The sequence below is a fragment of the Argopecten irradians genome, chromosome 14, assembly GCF_041381155.1.
Source record: "Argopecten irradians isolate NY chromosome 14, Ai_NY, whole genome shotgun sequence".
Lineage (NCBI taxonomy): Eukaryota > Metazoa > Mollusca > Bivalvia > Pectinida > Pectinidae > Argopecten > Argopecten irradians.
The window spans coordinates 28570303-28590843 of record NC_091147.1 but is presented as its reverse complement, the minus strand read 5'-3'; the positions used below and the strand labels follow the sequence as shown (position 1 = coordinate 28590843).

The 20541-nt window shown below is 36.6% G+C and overlaps 1 protein-coding gene across 2 annotated transcripts in view; it reads right to left on the bottom strand.

Annotated features, from left to right (window-relative positions):
• Positions 1 to 3548: 3548 nt before the first annotated feature.
• Positions 3549 to 20541, bottom strand: part of LOC138306923 (uncharacterized) — a 167958-nt gene continuing 150965 nt past the window's right edge. For both annotated transcript variants that reach the window (XM_069247494.1, XM_069247493.1), the window contains 17 exons: positions 19204 to 19409; positions 18468 to 18671; positions 17864 to 18070; positions 17174 to 17370; positions 16185 to 16478; positions 14393 to 14620; positions 13916 to 14059; positions 13238 to 13373; positions 12678 to 12864; positions 12444 to 12565; positions 11697 to 11908; positions 10992 to 11363; positions 10374 to 10474; positions 8260 to 8394; positions 6804 to 7114; positions 5802 to 5963; positions 3549 to 5584 (listed from right to left, as the gene is read on the bottom strand). In XM_069247494.1, coding sequence (XP_069103595.1) covers positions 5512 to 5584; positions 5802 to 5963; positions 6804 to 7114; positions 8260 to 8394; positions 10374 to 10474; positions 10992 to 11363; positions 11697 to 11908; positions 12444 to 12565; positions 12678 to 12864; positions 13238 to 13373; positions 13916 to 14059; positions 14393 to 14620; positions 16185 to 16478; positions 17174 to 17370; positions 17864 to 18070; positions 18468 to 18671; positions 19204 to 19409 — 3291 coding nt within the window. In that variant the 3' untranslated portion in view covers positions 3549 to 5511. The remainder of the gene's footprint in view (positions 5585 to 5801; positions 5964 to 6803; positions 7115 to 8259; positions 8395 to 10373; positions 10475 to 10991; positions 11364 to 11696; positions 11909 to 12443; positions 12566 to 12677; positions 12865 to 13237; positions 13374 to 13915; positions 14060 to 14392; positions 14621 to 16184; positions 16479 to 17173; positions 17371 to 17863; positions 18071 to 18467; positions 18672 to 19203; positions 19410 to 20541) is intronic.

Sequence of the window (20541 nt, the reverse complement as noted above, 5' to 3'; positions counted from 1 at the left end):
TCACAAAACTAAGAAGAGGTCCACAATTGTATGTTGACTGAACCAAAGGGCCTGATAATTAGTAATGCACTCTGTATGTAGACTGTACCACAGGGACCTGATAAATAGTTATCAACTATGAATGTTGTTTATACCACAGGTACCTGATGATAAGTTATATTCTCTGTATGTCGACTGTACCAAAGGGACCTGATTATAAGTTAAACATTCTGCAGGTTGACTGTACCACTGGGACCTGATAATTAGTGATATACAATGTATGTTGATTTACCACAGGGACCTGATAATTAGTTATACACTCTGTATGTTGACTGTACCACAGGGACCTGATAATTAGTTATACACTCTGTATGTTGACTGTACCACAGGAACCTGATAATTAGTGATATACAATGTATGTTGATTGTACCACAGGGACCTGATAAATAGTTATACACTCTGTATTTTGACTGTACCACAGGGACCTGATAATTAGTTGTACACTCTGTATGTTGACTGTACCACAGGGACCTGATAAATAGTTATACACTCTGTATGTTGACTGTACCACAGGGACCTGATAATTAGTTACACGCTCTGTATGTTGACTGTACCAAAGGGACCTGATTTAAAGTTATACATTCTGCAGGTTGAGTGTACCACAGGGACCTTATAATTAATTATACACTCCGTATGTTGATTGTTCCAAAGGGATCTGATAATCAGTTATATAATTTGTATGTTGATTACACCAAAGGAAGTTAATTGTTACACACTCTGTATGTTGACTGCATCACAGGGACCTGTTAAATAGTAATACAATCTGTATGTTGACAATACCACAGGGACCTGATAATTAGTTACACACTCTGTATGTTGACAATACCACAGGGACCTGATAATTAGTTACACACTCTGTATGTTGACAATACCACAGGGACCTGTTAATTAGTTATACACTCTGTATGTTGACTGTACCACAGGGACCTGATAATTAGTTATACACTCTGTATGTTGACTGTACCACAGGGACCTGATAATTAGTTATACACTCTGTATGTTGACTGTACCACAGGGACCTGATAATTAGTTATACACTCTGTATGTTGACTGTACCACAGGGACCTGTTAAATAGTAATACACTCTGTATGTTGACTGTACCACAGGGACCTGATAATTAGTAATACACTCTGTATGTTGACTGTACCACAGGGACCTGATAATTAGTAACACACTCTGTATGTTGACAATACCACAGGGACCTGTTAAATAGTAATACAATCTGTATGTTGACTGTACCACAGGGACCTGATAATTAGTTATACACTCTGTATGTTGACTGTACCAAAGGGACCTGATAATTAGTAACACACTCTGTATGTTGACAATACCACAGGGACCTGTTAAATAGTAATACAATCTGTATGTTGACTGTAACCACAGGAACCTGTAATAAGTTAACACACTGTGTTGACATACACAGGACCTGATAAAGTTGTTGTTGACAACAGGACTACCACACGAGGGACCTGTTAATTAGTTATACACTCTGTATGTTGAAAGTACAACAGGGACCTGATAATTAGTAACACACTCTGTATGTTGACAATACCACAGGGACCTGATACTTAGTTACACACTGTGCAGGTTGACTGTACCACGGGGTCCTGATAAATAATTATACACTCTCTATCTGTAGTTGGACAATACCACAGGGACCTGATAATTAGTTACACACTCTGTATGTTGACAATACCACAGGGACCTGATACTTAGTTACACACTGTGCAGGTTGACTGTACCACGGGGTCCTGATAAATAATTATACACTCTGTAGTTGGACAATACCACAGGATTCTGATAATAAGTTATACACTCTGTATGCTGACAGTACCACAGGGACCTGATAATCAGTTATAAAATTTGTATGTTGATTGTACCACAGGAAGTTGATAATTGTTGACTACACACTCTGTATGTTGACAATACAACAGGGACCTGTTAATTAGTTATACACTCTGTATGTTGACAGTACCACAGGGACCTGATAATTAGTTATACACTCTGTATGTTGACAGTACCACAGGGACCTGATAATTAGTTATACACTCTGTATGTTGACAGTACCACAGGGACCTGATAATTAGTTATACACTCTGTATGTTGACAGTACCACAGGGACCTGATAATTAGTTATACACTCTGTATGTTGACAGTACCACAGGGACCTGATAATAAGTTATACACTCTGTATGTTGACAATACCACAGGGACCTGTTGACAATACCACAGGGACCTGATAATTAGTTATACACTCTGTATGTTGACAGTACCACAGGGACCTGATAATTAGTTATACACTCTGTATGTTGACAGTACCACAGGGACCTGATAATTAGTTATACACTCTGTATGTTGACAGTACCACAGGGACCTGATAATTAGTTATACACACTGTATGTTGAAAATACCACAGGGACCTGTTAATTAGTTATACACTCTGTATGTTGACAGTACCACAGGAACCTGATAATAAGTTATACACACTGTATGTTGACAATACCACAGGGACCTGTTAATTAGTTATACACTCTGTATGTTGAAAGTACAACAGGGACCTGTTAATTAGTAATACACTCTGTATGTTGACTGTACCACAGGGACCTGATAATTAGTTATACACTCTGTATTTTAACTGTACCACAGGGACTTGGTAATTAGTTATATAGTGTGTATGTTGACTATACCACAGGGACCTGATAATAAATTATACACTCTGTATGTTGACTGTACCACAGGGACCTGATAATTAGTTATACACTCTGTATGTTGACTGTACCACAGGGACCTGATAATTAGTTATACACTCTGTATGTTGACTGTACCACAGGGACCTGATAATTAGTAATACACTCTGTATGTTGACTGTACCACAGGGACCTGATAATTAGTTATACACTCTGTATGTTGACTGTACCACATAGACCTGGTAATAAGTTATATAGTGTGTATGTTGACTATGCCACAGGGACCTGATAATAAGTTATACACTCTGTATGTTGACTGTACCACAGGGACCTGATAATTAGTAATATTATCTGTATGTTGACTGTATCACAGGTACCCGATAATTAGCTAAATATTCTGACTGTACCACAGGGACCTGATAATTAGTTTTGTTATAAGATTGCGAGTTTTGCTGTTTTCTGATTGGTCTAGACCGCTTTAACAGGTACATTGACTGTACCACAGGGACCTGATTATTAATTATATAGTTTGTATGTTGACTTTACCACAGTGACCTGATTATTAATTATATAGTTTGTATGTTGACTGTACCACAGGGACTTGATAATTAGTGATACACTCAGTAGATTGCATGTACCATAGGGACATGATAATTCGTTATATAATATGTATGTCTACTGTACTACAGGAAATTACCACATAAGAATTCCTTAATTCAGTATCAACTTTTAATTTGATTTAAAATATTGAAGGGAGATAATCCTTTAATTTTAGATAGCATACCTCTTCAAGTAGTGATAAAAAACAATACAGACACATGTTGGTATTACCACATTTTATTTGGTCTATCCATTTGGCTACAGTTTGACTGCAGCTACATTCAAATTAAAATCTCTCAACTTTTACAGTGTACTTTAACAACAATTATATCTGCAAAGCTCAAATTTTCCAAATTTGTTCTTAGAGTCTCAATTTGCTCTTTTATACTTGAACATTAAGAATAAGACATTGAAATATAAAATCAACATGATTTTGTTATCCAGTAATGAATATTTTGATACAAAGTCACACATTGACATTTTGAAAAGATGACAACATAAAAATTAATATAATTTTTCATTCCCCCCAAAATAATCAAGCAAACCATTAAGGTACTGGCATTTTAATCAGAAAAAAAAATCATTAAATGAAAGAAATGTTATAGCTACCTGTGAAAGTCAATTGATTTTCATTAAAATAGAAATCATTTTTATTTGAATATAATTCTTTGGGGTAAATGCATTTTGGAAAACTATGCTGATTTCCTGTAAAAGCTGTGCTTCTGTTTATAAAAAGAGGGAGATAACTCCTATGTAGAGGGAGATAACTCCATAAGAGTGGGAGGTAACTACAACATAGAAGGAGATAACTCCATCTTTTGAGTTATCATATATGAGATCAATTTGGTTAGAACAAAGAGCAGTAGAACTTATTTCCCGTGTTAGGCATAATGAACTGTCCAATACAATCATCAGTCTAGTTCAAACAAGTAAAACAGGGGAAATAAGTTATCAAACTCATTTAAGATATAAATGTAAATGTACAAGATATAATTATAATATTTCATATATTATATATATATATATGAAGAACATTTGCGACTAGATATATTTATTTAGAAACGTGTCATAAATGTAAAATTGGTTATATCAGTATTGCAGCCATTAACTCTTATTCACACCCATCTTTCAGTACAATCACACCAACTTTTCATCAATGACATTTCATGTTTGCACACCCATCTTTCAGTACAATCACACCAACTTTTCATCAATGACATGTTTGCACACCCTCTTTCGAGTATGTTCAGTATAATTTCCACCCATATCCATTGGGTTCAATGTGTAATAATAATCAGCAGATGTAGGATTTCTGTTTTTAAACAAAATCATAATGATTTATGTACCAAGAGATGCAATCCCTTGAAACCTCTAGGAGGGGGAGACAACCCTTGTCAGAATACTGGTTTTCACAGCAGAAGTTCATTGAAGTAGGCAACAGAACACAGCGTGATTTTCATATACAACAAACATAGTTCACCAGGGACATAACTCATGTTCACAGAGAACTAATTATCACATTCTCTCTAACTCACAAACAGATATATTTAATAAGGAACAATGTCATACAACAATGTCTTCATAGAATGCAGTTAAAATAAACAATGAAAACTTGTCGATGATTCACTTTGTTACTCAGAGAAAACACTCTTCGTCAGCTTCAACAAAGCATTTAAGTTTGAACTCTAGTTGTTTCCTCCTTATTTAGAAGTAAAAGACCAGCACTCTGAATTTTCAGGCGAAGTCATTTATCACAAAATGCTTTCTGTTCGACATATGACAATGAGATTCAGGAAAGTTGATCCTAAACTAAAGCTAAAAGCCTGCACATCACATATAGTACACCTTAGGTGACCTTCAAGTGTCCTTGACAAGGTGTCCTTCAAGTGTTCTTGAAAATCATGAGCAATATTGCAACCACAAAGTTTTGACGTTCAAAAATGCTAATATAAATCACCTTGACCTTGGTACATTTTGTGTGTAACCTTCACATCAAATTTATTTATATTAGACTTGTCCATTCAGCACTAATCTGATTTAACCTCCAAGGTTCCAGTGGACTCTACATTGTTCGAGCGAACTCTACATTGTTTCAGCGGACTCTAAATTGTTCCAGTGGACTCTACATTTGTTCCAGTGGACTCTACGTTATTTCCAGCGGACTCTACATTGTTCCAGTGGGTTCTACGTTGTTCTAGACGCTGGTGGAGGTGGTTCATCTGCCTCATAGATTATACGCAGGTTCATAAAACCAGACCTGCAATAGAGAAGTGGTTCGTTATTGTAGAAGTGGAATAGGGAGGCAGGGAGACAACTCTTGCTACCATGAAGGTTTTTTTGTAAACAAGCTGCAATCTCAAAAGATTTTTAAGAATCTGGAATGATAAAACATATTTAGAAAGAGTGTCTGATTCTATATGAAAGAAAAGTTCTACAGAAGATTAAAACATAAGCCAGTTTGGTGTTATACCCACCTTTTCATGTAAAGCCAGAGAACTGTGCCCAGTAACTCCTTAACAATGATGACAGACAAGTAGATGAGGACAATGTAACTAGTGTCAGAGATCATCTGTCGAATGCTTTTCAGGAAGGCATCCATTTGTATCTCGGCTACAGTTGACTCTGGACCCGAATGTCTAGTAAAAATAGTTAAAAATGTTTACAGGTATACAAGGAATCTGGCTGTCTGACATAAATAGATTCATACATGTATTCAAACTAAATTTAATTTACTCTGACCCATGATAATCAATGTTAGGTATGATAAAATCTTAAAGGTGTCAGTCAAATAGATAGATATCATGACTGAAGTGAAAACGCTTGACTAGTCAGCAGAAGGCTTGTCGAATGCTGACCTGCCAAACTCTTCCACAATGGTTACATCATCACAAGCTTGTGGTTATCCATCAAAATTGATGTCAGCTAACTTACTATCTCCTTTGTAAGATACTGGAAGCTAATGTATTTTCGAGAGTGATTAAAATTTGCATATTTTTTGGGCAATGAGAATTAAGAAAAATAAATCTCTACAAAGACGATTATAAAGAACATAGTTTTAAATGCTAAAGTGCGAAAGAAAATCGCCATGAAAAATTATGATGTCTGAAAACATGAAATTATGTTGGCTACAGAGTCTTTCCTAGAGTAACATAGAGAAACTAGAACTGTCTCTAGAGTCGACAACTAATACCCCACGCAGCACAAATTTAGTAATAACTCCATTAATAGGGGACATTGCAGAACCCTATACAGTTTACTCAACTCCCCTTTATGTCAGGGTTCTGTATACCAAATTTTATCCAAATCTGTTGGGTAGTTTAGGAGGAGTTCGCCGGACAAAGTTGTGTCTACAGACAGACGGACAATCTGATTCCAGTATACCCCCTTAACATCGTTGCAGGAGTTATAATAATCTCTGTCAAGTATGGAGGATATCTTGTGTGAATTAGACGGAGCATGATAAGGATGTGACTTACCCCTCATACAACTCGGGTTCGACCTGTTGGAAGTGACAAGCTGAGATCTGCAGATCACTAAATCTCATACTGAGTGGTTTATTACACTGGGCCTTGACATCGAGTTGTTGGAGGTACTGACAGTACAACTGGGCGTGGGTGTCTCCTAGCACCTGCCACTGTCTCTCTACCATTTTATAAACGTAGTGATGACGCTGTATGTGTAGATTCACCAGCTCCTGGTACGTCGGATACTCCATCATGTTGATACGCATCGCGTGGGTCTTAATACGGTTATTGATGAAGGCCTCGTTCATCTCTAACAAGTCATCCTGACAAAAGATATATATAGTCGATAAGTGTTATAATACACATCATATGGTTCTTAAAATGATTATTGATGAAGGCGCCATCATCTCTAACAAGTCATCCTGACAAAAGATATACCCCGGTACAGTGGAACTCCGTTAATACGAACTCGAAGAGACCGAGATAGAACTTTGAGTTATCCGAGAGTTCGAATTAAGCGAGTTCTCATGTCTACTGACGACCTCTTTACTTGGTATATATAGACAATTTCCATGTCGTAAAACAATGTGTGCAAGAGAGATGTCAATATCGCCGATGGTAGTTGCAAAATTATAGCAATGAAACTGAGATGTATATATTGAAATGCTGTTCTACAACAGATTTATGAAAAAGAAATCAACATTTTTAGCGATCTCGTTGTCCAAAAAATCTCATTTCGAGTTATAAGAACATTTTATGTATGATTTTTGTCATTCAGAAACCAAAATTTACTTCTAATTATCCAAGATCTTCGAGTTTTCCAAATTCGAATTATCCGAGTTCTTTAAACAAAGAATTCGGCAGGGACCGGCAAAGTACTTCGTATTAAGTCTGGTTGTCAAATTATCCGAGTTCGTATCAACCAAGTTCCACTTTATAGTCAATAAATGTTAATATACATCATATGGGTCCTAAAATGATTATTGATGAAGGCTTCATCATCTCTTACGAGTCATCTTGACACAAGATATATAAAGTCGATAAGTGTTATAATTTGCATCAAAAGGCTCTTTAAATAATTATTTATGAAGGCTTCATTCACTTCCAGTAGATCACAAGAAATGTAAGCGATAAAATTTTCTTCAGTAAGTAAAGATAATAAGAAATTATCGCTGTGAATTTTGTTAACACAAGTCACTCAAAGACCCTATACATTTTATTTATTTATCCTTGTCCTTCACACAATATTCTTTAATAGTCAAACTTTTAAATTCAAAAGTCATGACTCCTATCATGAGGATTGCCTTACAATGAGGTTTGACTGCAAATCATACACATTCAACTTATGATTTGATATCTTATATTGATAAGTTTATCTGAAAAGTCTTCGGTCCATTTTAAATATTTACTGTGGAAAATTAAAATCCTTTGACAAATGAGGTCACCAGGACTGAAATGCTGTACTTACGATGTTGTTGTAGTAACCAAGGTAACTAAATGTTTCTCGGTTGACAAAGTGTAACGTTGCCACGGACAACACATACATGATGAGACACACCAGGACGGCGGCTATTACTTTTGGTATAAACATGCTCGACAAAATCTGCAAAATAATTTATAGATATTAGAATTAAATGTTATTGGGCCATTGTTTTGTTCAGGAAGATAGTAACAAGAGATCCCAGAGGGATCTTGGCGCCCACCAAAGAATGATCTATGTCTGACAACAGAAAGAGGGATCTTTTCCCTGCTTTTCAAACTTTTACTACATACTATATATGAACCTTGAGAAAGATCCTTTCAGTACTTTCTGAGATATGTAGCAGTAACAAACTTCAATTATCAAAATTCAAGATGGCTACCTGTCGATCATCTTGCTGACCGATCTGTCCCAAAATGCAATATGCACAACTAGGGTCGTAGGGGAACCTACATATGAAATTTGAGAAAGATTCCTTAAGTACTTTCTGAGAAATAGCGGTAACAAACTTTAACTATCAAAATCCAAGATGGCCGTCAGTCGGTCAGCCATCTTGTTGACTGATTGGTCCCAAAATGCAATATGCACAACTAGGGCCCTAGGGGAACCTATATATGAAATTTGAGAAAGATCCCTTCAGTACTTTCTGGGAAATAGCGGTAACAAACTTTAACTATCAAAATCCAAGATGGCCGCCGGTCGGCCATCATTGTTGACCGATTGGTCCCAAAATGCAATATGCACAACTATGGCCCTAGGGAAACCTACATATGAAATTTGAGAAAGATCCCTTAAGTACTTTCTGATAAATAGCGGTAACAAACTTTAACTATCAAAATCCAAGATGGCCGCCAGCCGGCCATCTTGTTGACCGATTGGTCCCAAAATGCAATATGCACAACTAGGGCCCTAGGAGAACCAACATATGAAATTTGAGAAAGATCCCTTCAAAACTTTCTGAGAAATAGCGGTAACAAACTTTAACTATCAAAATCCAAGATGGCCGCCAGTCGGCCATCTTGTTGACCGATTGGTCCCAAAATGCAATATGCACAACTAGGGCCCTAGGGGAACCTACATGTGAAATTTGAGAAAGATCCCTTCAGTACTTTCTGAGAAATAGCGGTAACAAACTTTAACTATCAAAATCCAAGATGGCCGCCAGTCGGCCATCTTGTTGACCGATTGGTCCCAAAATGCAATATGCACAATTAGGGCCCTAGGGGAACCTACATGTGAAATTTGAGAAAGATCCCTTCATAACTTTCTGAGAAATAGCGGTAACAAACTTTAACTATCAAAATCCAAGATGGCCGCCAGTCGGCCATCTTGTTGACCGATTGGTCCCAAAATGCAATATGCACAACTAGGGCCCTAGGGGAACCTACATGTGAAATTTGAGAAAGATCCCTTCAAACCTTTCTGAGAAATAGCGGTAACAAACTTTAACTATCAAAATCCAAGATGGCCGCCAGTCGGCCATCTTGTTGACTGATTGGTCCCAAAATGCAATATGCACAACTAGGGCCCTAGGGGAACCTACATGTGAAATTTGAGAAAGACCCCTTCTGTACTTTCTGAGAAATAGCGGTAACAAGAATTGTTAACGGACGGACGGGCGGACGGACGGACGGAAGGACGGACGGAAGGACGGACGGAAGGAAGGACGGACGGACGGACGGACGGACGACGGACCACGGACGAAAGGCGATTTGAATAGCTGATGGTGGGCTAAAAACATCAATCATCAATTGCATCTATCCATATTACAGAGTTATTGGTCCTTGTGGGTATGAATTGATTTTGACATCATGTGTTTGTGAGTGTAACAGTATACTCTTCAGTGAAAAAGAGGCAAGATTCGCTCTCAAACAATGACTTCAACTATAATGCAGCTTACTCTGTAATATACCAAGACAGAATACTAGAAAGTTGATCACATTTAATAGCAGTAATTATAACAATAATGATATAAATAGAATATTAATGATATAAATAGAACAATAATGATATAAATAAATAGAACAATAATGATATAAATAGAACAATAATGATATAAATAGAACAATAATGATATACGTAAATAGAATATTCATGTTTACTTTAAAGAAGAACTCTTTCATGGTATGAAAGAATCCTTGTTTGAACCATTTCTTCCTCTTCTTCATATAGGCCTCACTTTCACTTGGGTGACGAGATCTAGCTGTTAACCAACAAAATCAATCATGTTTAACAAATCGGAAAAAATATTTTCATCAGGAAAATGTTGTTACTTGTAATCATCTGTTACTAAAATTTGTAGTAAAGTGTATGAAGCATAGCTTTAAGGGTGTATCACTGCAAAATAATAAATTACATGTCTGATAAAATGACTGTATTTATTTTAGAATTGGAAAAAACAACAATATACAATCGAAATAAAAATTTACCACATCGAAGCTTATTTTCGCTGAAATGATATTTTTGCGGGTCATAAACATGATCCCAAAATTTTGAAATAATAGGAATCGATTGATTTATATATATGCCCTTGAAGCCAAATAGTAAAATTTTGATTTGCTAATATTTAAGTTTCCTTGTTTTTTGTCCAAGTTGAGACAATTTTGAAATGTGAAAAAAACTGTCAGATGTAAATGACCATGTTTTCATAAGAAATTGGACAGAGCGTAAACACACTGACAATGTCATAGGCATTAATATCATTGATTATTTTGACTTACCTGTTTTGTCCCGTATGTCCAGATAGATGGGATAACCAAACAACAGAAGCTGGCTCACACCTAAGGCCTTCAACATTCGATGTAGGAACCAAATTAAGTCTATAAATAGCATCACACCGAAAAACACATAGTATCCATTATAAGTGGACTCGGAGATCTGGTGACCATCGTTCTGGGTCTCTGTAGTGTTTTGTTCGTATAGAGGTTTGTTGTAGCCCTGAGGCTTGTTGTTGTAGATCCAGTAGTTATGACTCTCAAGAGTTTTCTCTGTGTTGATTGTTGTCTGTATCCGTGGCGACGGGTCACTGTTTCCACCCATCACTGTGTCAGCCATACTAAACCTCGGTAAGTCGGGGGTCGGGATCTGTGAATCTGTCAGAGAGGAAGCATCAAAATCATTTACCCTCAACAAAATCTATTTTTTTAATTTTTTTTTTTTTAAATTAGGAGAGACTTCTTTCTTTGATTTTCCTTGATTACTGGACTAGTGAATACAGAGGTTTTGAGATCCCAAAACGACATGGGTAAAGTACAATATACTGTAGATTAGTCCCACCATCCGATGTTTAGGCTAGCTGACTGTTTGACTGTTTAAGAAATTACCTTGGGGCATGCGATTTACCTTGTTTCACTCTCTATTTGTATGACGTCAGTAAAGTATTGTTGTCATTGTATTAATGGGGGATAATAAACATGCCTATCTACCTGTAGTAGTGTGAATAAGGTCGTTCTTCAATCCCATCCAATCGATGAATGGTTTGGTTGGTAGATTCATCATGTCACGTAGAATCTTCACTTTACGTCGCAGGAAATTTGCTCCTGATAGCCACTTGTTTTTCTCTACGCTGTCGTAGGTGTCACGGATATCCGACGTAAAAACCTGCCTTGTGTACTTCAGGTAGTTATTGTACCGATAGCTAAAAATAAACAAAAACAAGCATAGAATTATCCCTAAAGGGGGTATTTATATGTCAAATTTGGCTAAAAATGCATAATCTGATCGGTGTCATGCTTAAAATGTACCCCCTACCACCGGTTCATTTTTTGCATCATGCTTAAAATGTACCCCCTACCACCGGTTCATTTTTTGCATGTTGCTTACTGTAAATAAAATCAAATAGATGATTATATACATGGTAGTTTTTCTGTACAATGAATTTACATTTCATACACAGTTTTGTGCAACTCCTTTTATTAAATCAACATTTACAATTTTGTTTTAGTTTTTACTTGCCTTTTTCTTATCCTGATCTTTTAGATACAGTTTATATCCTAATACTAATGCCTGCCTTGTAGTTTGGCCCTAAATGACCTTAGTTGTTGATAGAACGTAAAACTCAAACAAACAAATAAACAAAAGGATGCTAAACATAACAGATGCGAATCTCCTAAATCTTTAGGGAATCAGCCATCTTGTCAACACATAAATGTACCTGAGACCTGAGGACGTACCTGAAGATAGCAAGACTATTGGTGAAGCTCTGTAACAACTGTTGTGTATGATCTGCCAGGAGGTTGTTTAGATTTTCTTGTTCCATCCTAGTCTTCACTTCACTCTCCATATCTCTCTTTAGCTGTTAACATTATAAAAGTTCAGTATAGGATATAACACTAAGAAATATTCTTTGTATGGTGCATTGAGCTTAAAAAAAAAGTTTTTTGAAACAAAACACAATCTTAACACACCTTAGCGAAATCGTCTGTGATCTTGTGCATTTGTTGTTCACACATAGCTTTTGAAGTATTCGCAAGTTGATTTTGTCGGGCTATCTCAGTCATTAGGTGTCGTTCCATGTGGTCAAGCTCCAGGTGACTATAGGCGGATTTCACTGACCGCTGTTGTTGGTAATTCTGTAGGAAGGCCGTCGTATCACTAGTAGATAAAGAAAGATATTCTGTAGAATTTTTAAGTGACCTGGGCACATATTGGGTCAAATAGAGTGCACAATTTAATGAGGAAATTAGTATAAATTAGTAAAAAATTTTGATTTTCCACTCCCTATTTTTATGAGAATCGATTTGAACAAAGACGTAAAATGAGTTACATTTACCAATAATGAAAGTTAAAGAAAAAATTTTGACCTCGACTGACAAACTATCCTTACAATGACAAATGCATGCTCACATGGGCAGTATGATTGTATAATCCCAACTATTAACTTTAATTTACCCCTGTAATTCCAGGATGAACCATTCCACTCTTGATATCAGAAGAGTTCAAAGGAGTGTTAAGGGGTGAGTCATACCTGTTGACCGCCATGATGATGAGAACAAACACAGTCATGGACGCAAGCACAGCGAACACAAATTGGAACACGATGTAACCGACCATCAGTACGAGGTGACACCAGTGGAATCGAAGTACGTCCGACCGCGGCTGGTCTGGGGAAGGTAAGATGTTATCATGATCAGCATATACACTTACGTAAATGAATAAGTTTTGCCTTTAATAAGCAATTAAAGCAGCAATCAAAACAAAAACTGGCCTTTGTGCATTTATCTTGACTATAACACCGAGAATAAAGACAAGGTCAGTCTAATTGTCTATAGTTCAGAGGGCCCTGGGTTCAAACCCGGATCTGTCAAGTTCTATTTCTCCTTTCTATCATCTATTTACACCAAGTCTGAATTATGTCATAGAGCGTCTTATAATTTTAATGACAAAAACATACCAATATTTTTAATTGTAACTTTTTAATTTGTGAATAAATAATTCATGAGTATTCTGTATTTGCATATTACAGAGTTATCTGCCCTTGTGGGTTGGTACTGATTGCGAAGTCACCAAGTTGGCAGCACAACTTTATACCTCTCAGAGAAAATGATGTGAGTCTTGCTAAAAAAATTATAACTTCATAATAGATTCCTATACCCACAAGGGAGGTAATGCTATAATATGTAAATACGGAATATCAGATACTTACTGAATTTGACACAAATGCCGAAGGTTGCAATGAAGATAAGGAGGAGAGTTCCTCCGCACACTGAGGCTATGAATGGAATCGAGAAGTGTGGAGGCGTGACATCCTCTGTTGAGGATAGACTCAGAAGCTGGCCGCGCGTCTTTCCTGTTAAAAAACAAGTTTTTGTTAAATCTTAGACTCAGTGTTATACTTATGTCATTTTATAACTGAGAACCTGCAGACAACTTGTTAGGCTTGACAAACACTAGGTTGAAAACATTAAAGTTTAGGTGTTTTAAGAAACAGTGATGCATTGCTGATATTTTACATTTAACTTTTTCGTAAAAAACACTGAACTATCATGAATTAGCTTTCACATCAATATTTTCTTGAATAAAAAAAATAACGCTTCAACAATGCACAGAAAATGATTAAACACTTGAATGCTTAGATAATAGATTAAATGGCAAGCTTTGCAATGACTTAGACCGACCTTACCTTTAGTTGGAACCTGCGTGACCTTTGACCTTGGTTTGTAGATATTGAGATGGTAGGTTGTTATTCGGTCCTTGACAGTGACAATAAAATCTTTCTCAAAGTAAGGCTTGTCCCCATTTGGAACAGAGAAGGAAATGTTAAATGTTTTGGGGCATTTGATTCCAAGCTCATATTGAAATAAAGGATCACTGGAATAGTCTGCATCGGAGATGTTTAACTTTAAGAAACCTGTTGATGAAAAATAGCAATAATAGTTAAAGAATTTGTATTCAATTTTGTTTCTTCGAGATTGTTACATATATGGATGCTATAGCTAAGTCATATGGCTATACATGTTCTCATTCTTTGTATTTTGTCCTATTTCATGCATAATAAAGAAATGAAAAACAAAAATTAACGAATTAACTAATTTGTTTTTGGATATAATGATCAACAAGAGATCCCAGAGGGATCTTGGCGCCCACCAAAGAATGATCTATGTCTGACAAACGAAAGAGGAATTTTTTCTCTGCTTTTCAAACTTTTACTACATATTACTACATATGGAGAAAGATCCTTTGAGTACACTCTGAGATACATAACAGTAACAAACTTCAATTATCAAAATCCATGATGGCTACCTGTCGGCCATCTTTTTGACGATCAGTCCGAAAATGCAATATGCACAACTAAGGTCCTAGTGGAACTTACATATAAAATTTGAGACATATCACTTCAGTACTTTCTGAGAAATAGCGGTAACAAGCTTCAACTACCCAAATTCAAGATGGCAGCCTGTCGGCCATCTTGTTCATCGATCGGTACCAATATGCAATATGCATAACCAGGGACCTAGGGGAACCTGCACATAAAATTTGAGACAACTCCCTTCAGTACTTTTTGAGAAATAGCGGTAACAAACATCAATTGTCAAAATCCAAGATGGCGGCCTGTCGGCCATATTGTTGAGCGATCAGTCCAAAAATGCAATATGCACAACTAGGGCCCTAGGGAAACCTACATGTGAAATTTGAGAAGAATCCCTTCAAGACGTTCTGAGAAATAGCGGTAACAAACTTTAACTATTAAAATCCAAGATGGCGGCCTGTCGGCCATCTTGTTGACCGATCGGTACCAAAATTCAATATGCATAACTAGAGCCCTAGGGGAACCTACATGTGAAATTTGAGAAGAATCCCTTCAGCACTTTCTGAGAAATAGCAGTAACAAACTTTAACAATCAAAATCCAAGATGGTGGCCTGTCAGCCATCTTGTTGACCGATTGGTCCCAAAATGCAATATGCACAACTAGACCCCTAGGGGAACCTGCACATGCAAATTGACACAGATCCCTTTAGTACTTTTTCAGAAATAGCGGTAACAAACTTCAATTGTCAAAATCCAAGATGGCGGCCTGTCGGCCATCTTGTTGACCGATTGGTCCCAAAATACAATATGCACAACTAGACCCCTAGGGGAACCTACATGTGAAATTTGAGAAAGATCCCTTCAGTAATTTCTGAGAAATAGCAGTAACATGAATTGTTAACGGACGGACGGACGGACGGCGGACGGACAAAAAGTGATTTGAATAGCCCACCATCTGATGATAGTGGGCTAATAAAAAGACTCTAGTTTTCAGTTTGCAAGAACAGAATTATCATGTTATATAAAGAAATCTACAGAAACACAAACTTTTTTAGAAAAAAAAAAAATTTACAAATAATCTAAAAGATTTAAAGATAATTTATACCACAAACAGACATCCTTTGTAATATTTTTGATAGACATTTAGGTAATAATCGTTTTCACCTGGGCATGTTTTAATAGCTCCATACACCTCTACCAGCCAATGTGAAGAATTATGGGTAATGTTGCCATGGAGATGACTGAAGATGAGCTCAGTGCTTGGGTAGAGGACACTAAGAAGAGACACATGTTTATCGACAGCTATCCGGACACGTGGATGCGTCGTGAAGTTGGTAATGAGGTAGCTCATGTTTCCCAGGTATTTCCCATGTAGATCTGTTATCGGGTCATAAGGATCCTCTGACCCTGTCGCCAGGACAAGATCATCAAGAGCTTCGTCCTCACATGATTTACTTCCTGTGATTACCAGAACCAGAAAACATAAACAATGTTAGGATCACGTATCTATACACGATTTACTTCCTGTGATTACCAGAACCAGAAAATATCAACAATGTTAGGATCACGTATCTATACACGATTTACTTCCTGTGATTACCAGAACCAGAAAATATCAACAATGTTAGGATCACGTATCTATACACGATTTACTTCCTGTGATTACCAGAACCAGAAAATATCAACAATGTTAGGATCACGTATCTATACACGATTTACTTCCTGTGATTACCAGAACCAGAAGATATAAACAATGTTAGGATCACGTATATATGTGTGAATAACATGTAGGACTTGTAATGTAAGCCTTCTGGTGCAAGCATTTATTTTAACCTGTAATTTAGGAAAAATGATCAAATTTGGATTAAAGATGGAAGTGTAATTTTCATAGAATAGCGATAACTCAATTTGAAGGTGTGTTTGTTTTATACAGTCAAACCTGTCTATAAAGACCACCCAATGAACAGAGGAAAATAGTCTTTATAGCCAGGTGGTCTTTATACACAGGTTGTATTGTGTTGAAATTGTCCATTTGGAACTCAAGAAAAGTGATCTTTATACACATGTGGTCACAAAGTCAATTTTCACTCTGCTACAATGGTGTAAGTATGAATTCTCTAACAGAAACATGGTGAAGTAAGAGCAAAACCTACCAAATATAGACGATGTCACTTTGAACGGCCACACAGGCCGAGCTAATGCTGATGATCCTGTAATGTGGGCGTGTTTGACCTTTGACCCTGCCTCTTTATACACTCCCACTTTCATTGTACCGGTACTCGGAGTCCCTTGGATAAAGTTGGGCATCTTGCCGAGTTTGGAGTCAATTTCTATATTAACAATTTGATCCCTGTAACAAAGGCATTTGACATTATTCATAAATTTATAAAATTGATGCTGTTAAAAGGTAATTATATTTGGCTAAAATTTCAAATTTATCTAAGCCGTTTTTTAGAATGAGAGGAAGTTCTGTCCACTCCCCCGATCACGAAAAAGAAACAAAAAACCCAAATAACCCTGAAAACCAAAAACAAATAACTTGCATCTTTACGAACTGAAAGAAGAAAACAAATTGTTTTCAAGGTAAAGTTTTAATTGTTTACAGCATAGCAGTACTGTGAACAACTTTCTTTCTTGGACGATTTACTTCCGTGAATTTCATAATCAAATAAAAGTAAATTCGCAAGAGTTTATCTCAGAAAATACATTTACGTATACACTTTACTTATATTGATTGGCATTCAAATTTTAAATGTTTTGAATCTGCTACAACTACAAAGTGTACTTGTCTCGATATAGAAATAAAAATCCCCAAATGAATGGTAGTACTGTTAGACCCCTACCTGTGATGTGTCTTGCCGGTTGTCATCCACTCATCGTTACCATAGAGACTAATGTTGCTGCGGTATAACTCCTTGTGAAAATGCATGATGGTGTACTCCAACTCGATCAGGTTCTGATTGGTTACTGGACTCACATGGCACAGGTAATCTTCGCCATTGTTATAAACCGGCCGGAGACGAAATTCAATCAGGTTGCCTTCTTGACATCTTAGTGAAAATTTGTACAATCTCATAGTTGGATAAAATATATTTAAAACTTCCCAGGTCATTTTAGGACAATGTTTAAAGCATAATGCTACCGTAATACAAACACAGGCTATTTCATTTCTTAGTCCCTAATTAGAGGTGTCTGAACATTGCATTTGTTAACTTTTATATCTGTTTTCTTGCTTTTGATCTAGACAGGAATTCCCCATAGATGTTAACTAACCATGGTGATTTTTTAGCATTTTTTTTTCTGTAAAATAAGCAAATGTTACATGTTTGAGGAAAACCTTCAATCAATTCCTATACAGATATCCCTCAGACATATCTGAAATATCCATCTGTACTCAATTTAGGAAATCTTTAGTTTCAAACCACATAGATGATATAGTCTAGCTACCTGACTGTCTGACATCCCCTATCATGGTAGTTCCGACATAAGTCTGTACAATTTTGTTGTATACAGCAGGCAAAGCATGTTGGTAACCGTGGAGAACCTCCGTCACCGTCAGACTCTCGCACACTACATTGGCCCTGGTCTTTCATCATCTGGCGCGTACATCGCAGCGTACAATTGAGACAAGCCTCATTACCGTGGTGACAACTAGAACATAAAAACAAGCAGATTCTACAAATATAATACAATTACTGGAAAACAGTTATCATATTTATTTCATTGCACCAGTATAGCTATCCCTATAAGTGTTCTTACCCCCTTTTTTATTTCATGACAAAACAGAGTTTGATTGTATTCATTAGAGTTATCTTATACTCTGAAATTGATCCACTTAAAGTTGTATACTGACCACTTGTTGGTGGTTTTTCTCCAGGTACTCTGGCTTTCCTCCACCAAAAAACCTGAGAAGTACCACTCATTCTACCATTAATATCCGATACTGTAAACCTAAACTATTTTTCATGGCTACTTATTTTCACGAGCAAGTTTGCGATCAACTTTTGCCTATTCAAAAATGGAAAGTTTACCTATTTTTTTAAGTAAAGGTATGTGTATATTTGTGGAGACAAATTTTTGTAAATTTATTTTAATCGCAAAATTAAATCACCACACGAAAAAAACTATAGTATATGGTATGTGGTTCAAACATTTAATAAGAGAATTCAAATCTAATACGTACTCGACCGATTTTTCCACCCAAGTATCTTTGCTGGTACCGAACTCGCGCTGGATGGCGTACACACTACTGACGGGTCCTGGCTCTGAGCATAAGATTGAGCCTGAGTCACGGTGACTCAGATCAGGATACGATCCATGTCGCATGTAGGTATCGCACGGCTCAATCACTGTGCCTGTCTTTGTCATATAGGTTCTGTACTTCTGGTTCTGTTGTTAAAGAAATATTCATGTGCTGTTATATCATCTTAGCAGGTCCATGCATTAGGTATTCCGTCTTTTGTATGTTTAGAGTAAGCTCCCTTGCTGGTTGGTATTGACTGTTACGTCATTATTTTCTGAGCGCAATTCACATCCTTTATTCCAAAAAGTATGACGTTACGCTCGCCACATGATGTCACAATCAATACCTACCTGCAAGGGCAGATAACTCTGTAATATGCAAATACAGAATGTATTAAATTATTGTATTTGAAACAATAAGCGCCCTTTCCCCTTTTTGAGGCCTCCATTGCACTTAAATCGACTTAAATACAGAAAGAAACTATGAAAAGTGTGAAGATTTCTTCATGCAATTTTTTCAAAATTGATTAATGACCTACAGACTGCAATAATTTTGTGAAATGTTAGCCAAAATTTGATCCTATCAGGCCAAAAAAAAAGAATGTCTGTTTAGGGTCCTCCGACCCTATCTAGATTTTACCCCCCGACCATAAACTTTTTATTGATAAAAATTGAAAATCTTGTGATGCAACATTTTCGTTTGCGTCCGTGGCGAAGTCCCCAAACTTTTGGGACTTTGAAATGGATTGCACCTGAAAAATGGCGGCCATGACAGATGAGCCGGCTGGCCAAGCGCAGGCAAACTAACCGAGGTACAGACGCAAAACGCCAAGCAGACATGACAACTGGATTATGAATGGTAACCACCAATTAATTAACACCTCAGGCACAATATTCTAGGTCCTGTCAGTGGGTATTTTTGGCATGTGGCCCACTTTCAGCATGGTATGGCTAGCGTGTTGTGTCAGTGCTGCAGTGCCGATGAGTGACAGCGCTAAATGTTGAGGTTTTGTCTGGGTTAAATATCGCTTGTAAATTAAATATTTTGTTTCAATACAAAGTTTGTGTACATATTTATTATATTTCAAACTTCTTTGACAATATGCAGTCTGCGTGTAGATTATTCTGTATATCTACAAGTCTATAAAGCGAAAATGAAAAAGGCAAGTATTTCCATTATTAAAGATTAAAGATTCAGTAGAATTTAACATATATTGCAAAATTGAAACAAGAAAAAAAAGAAAAATTAAAAGACAATTATTTGTAAAAGAGAAAGAGA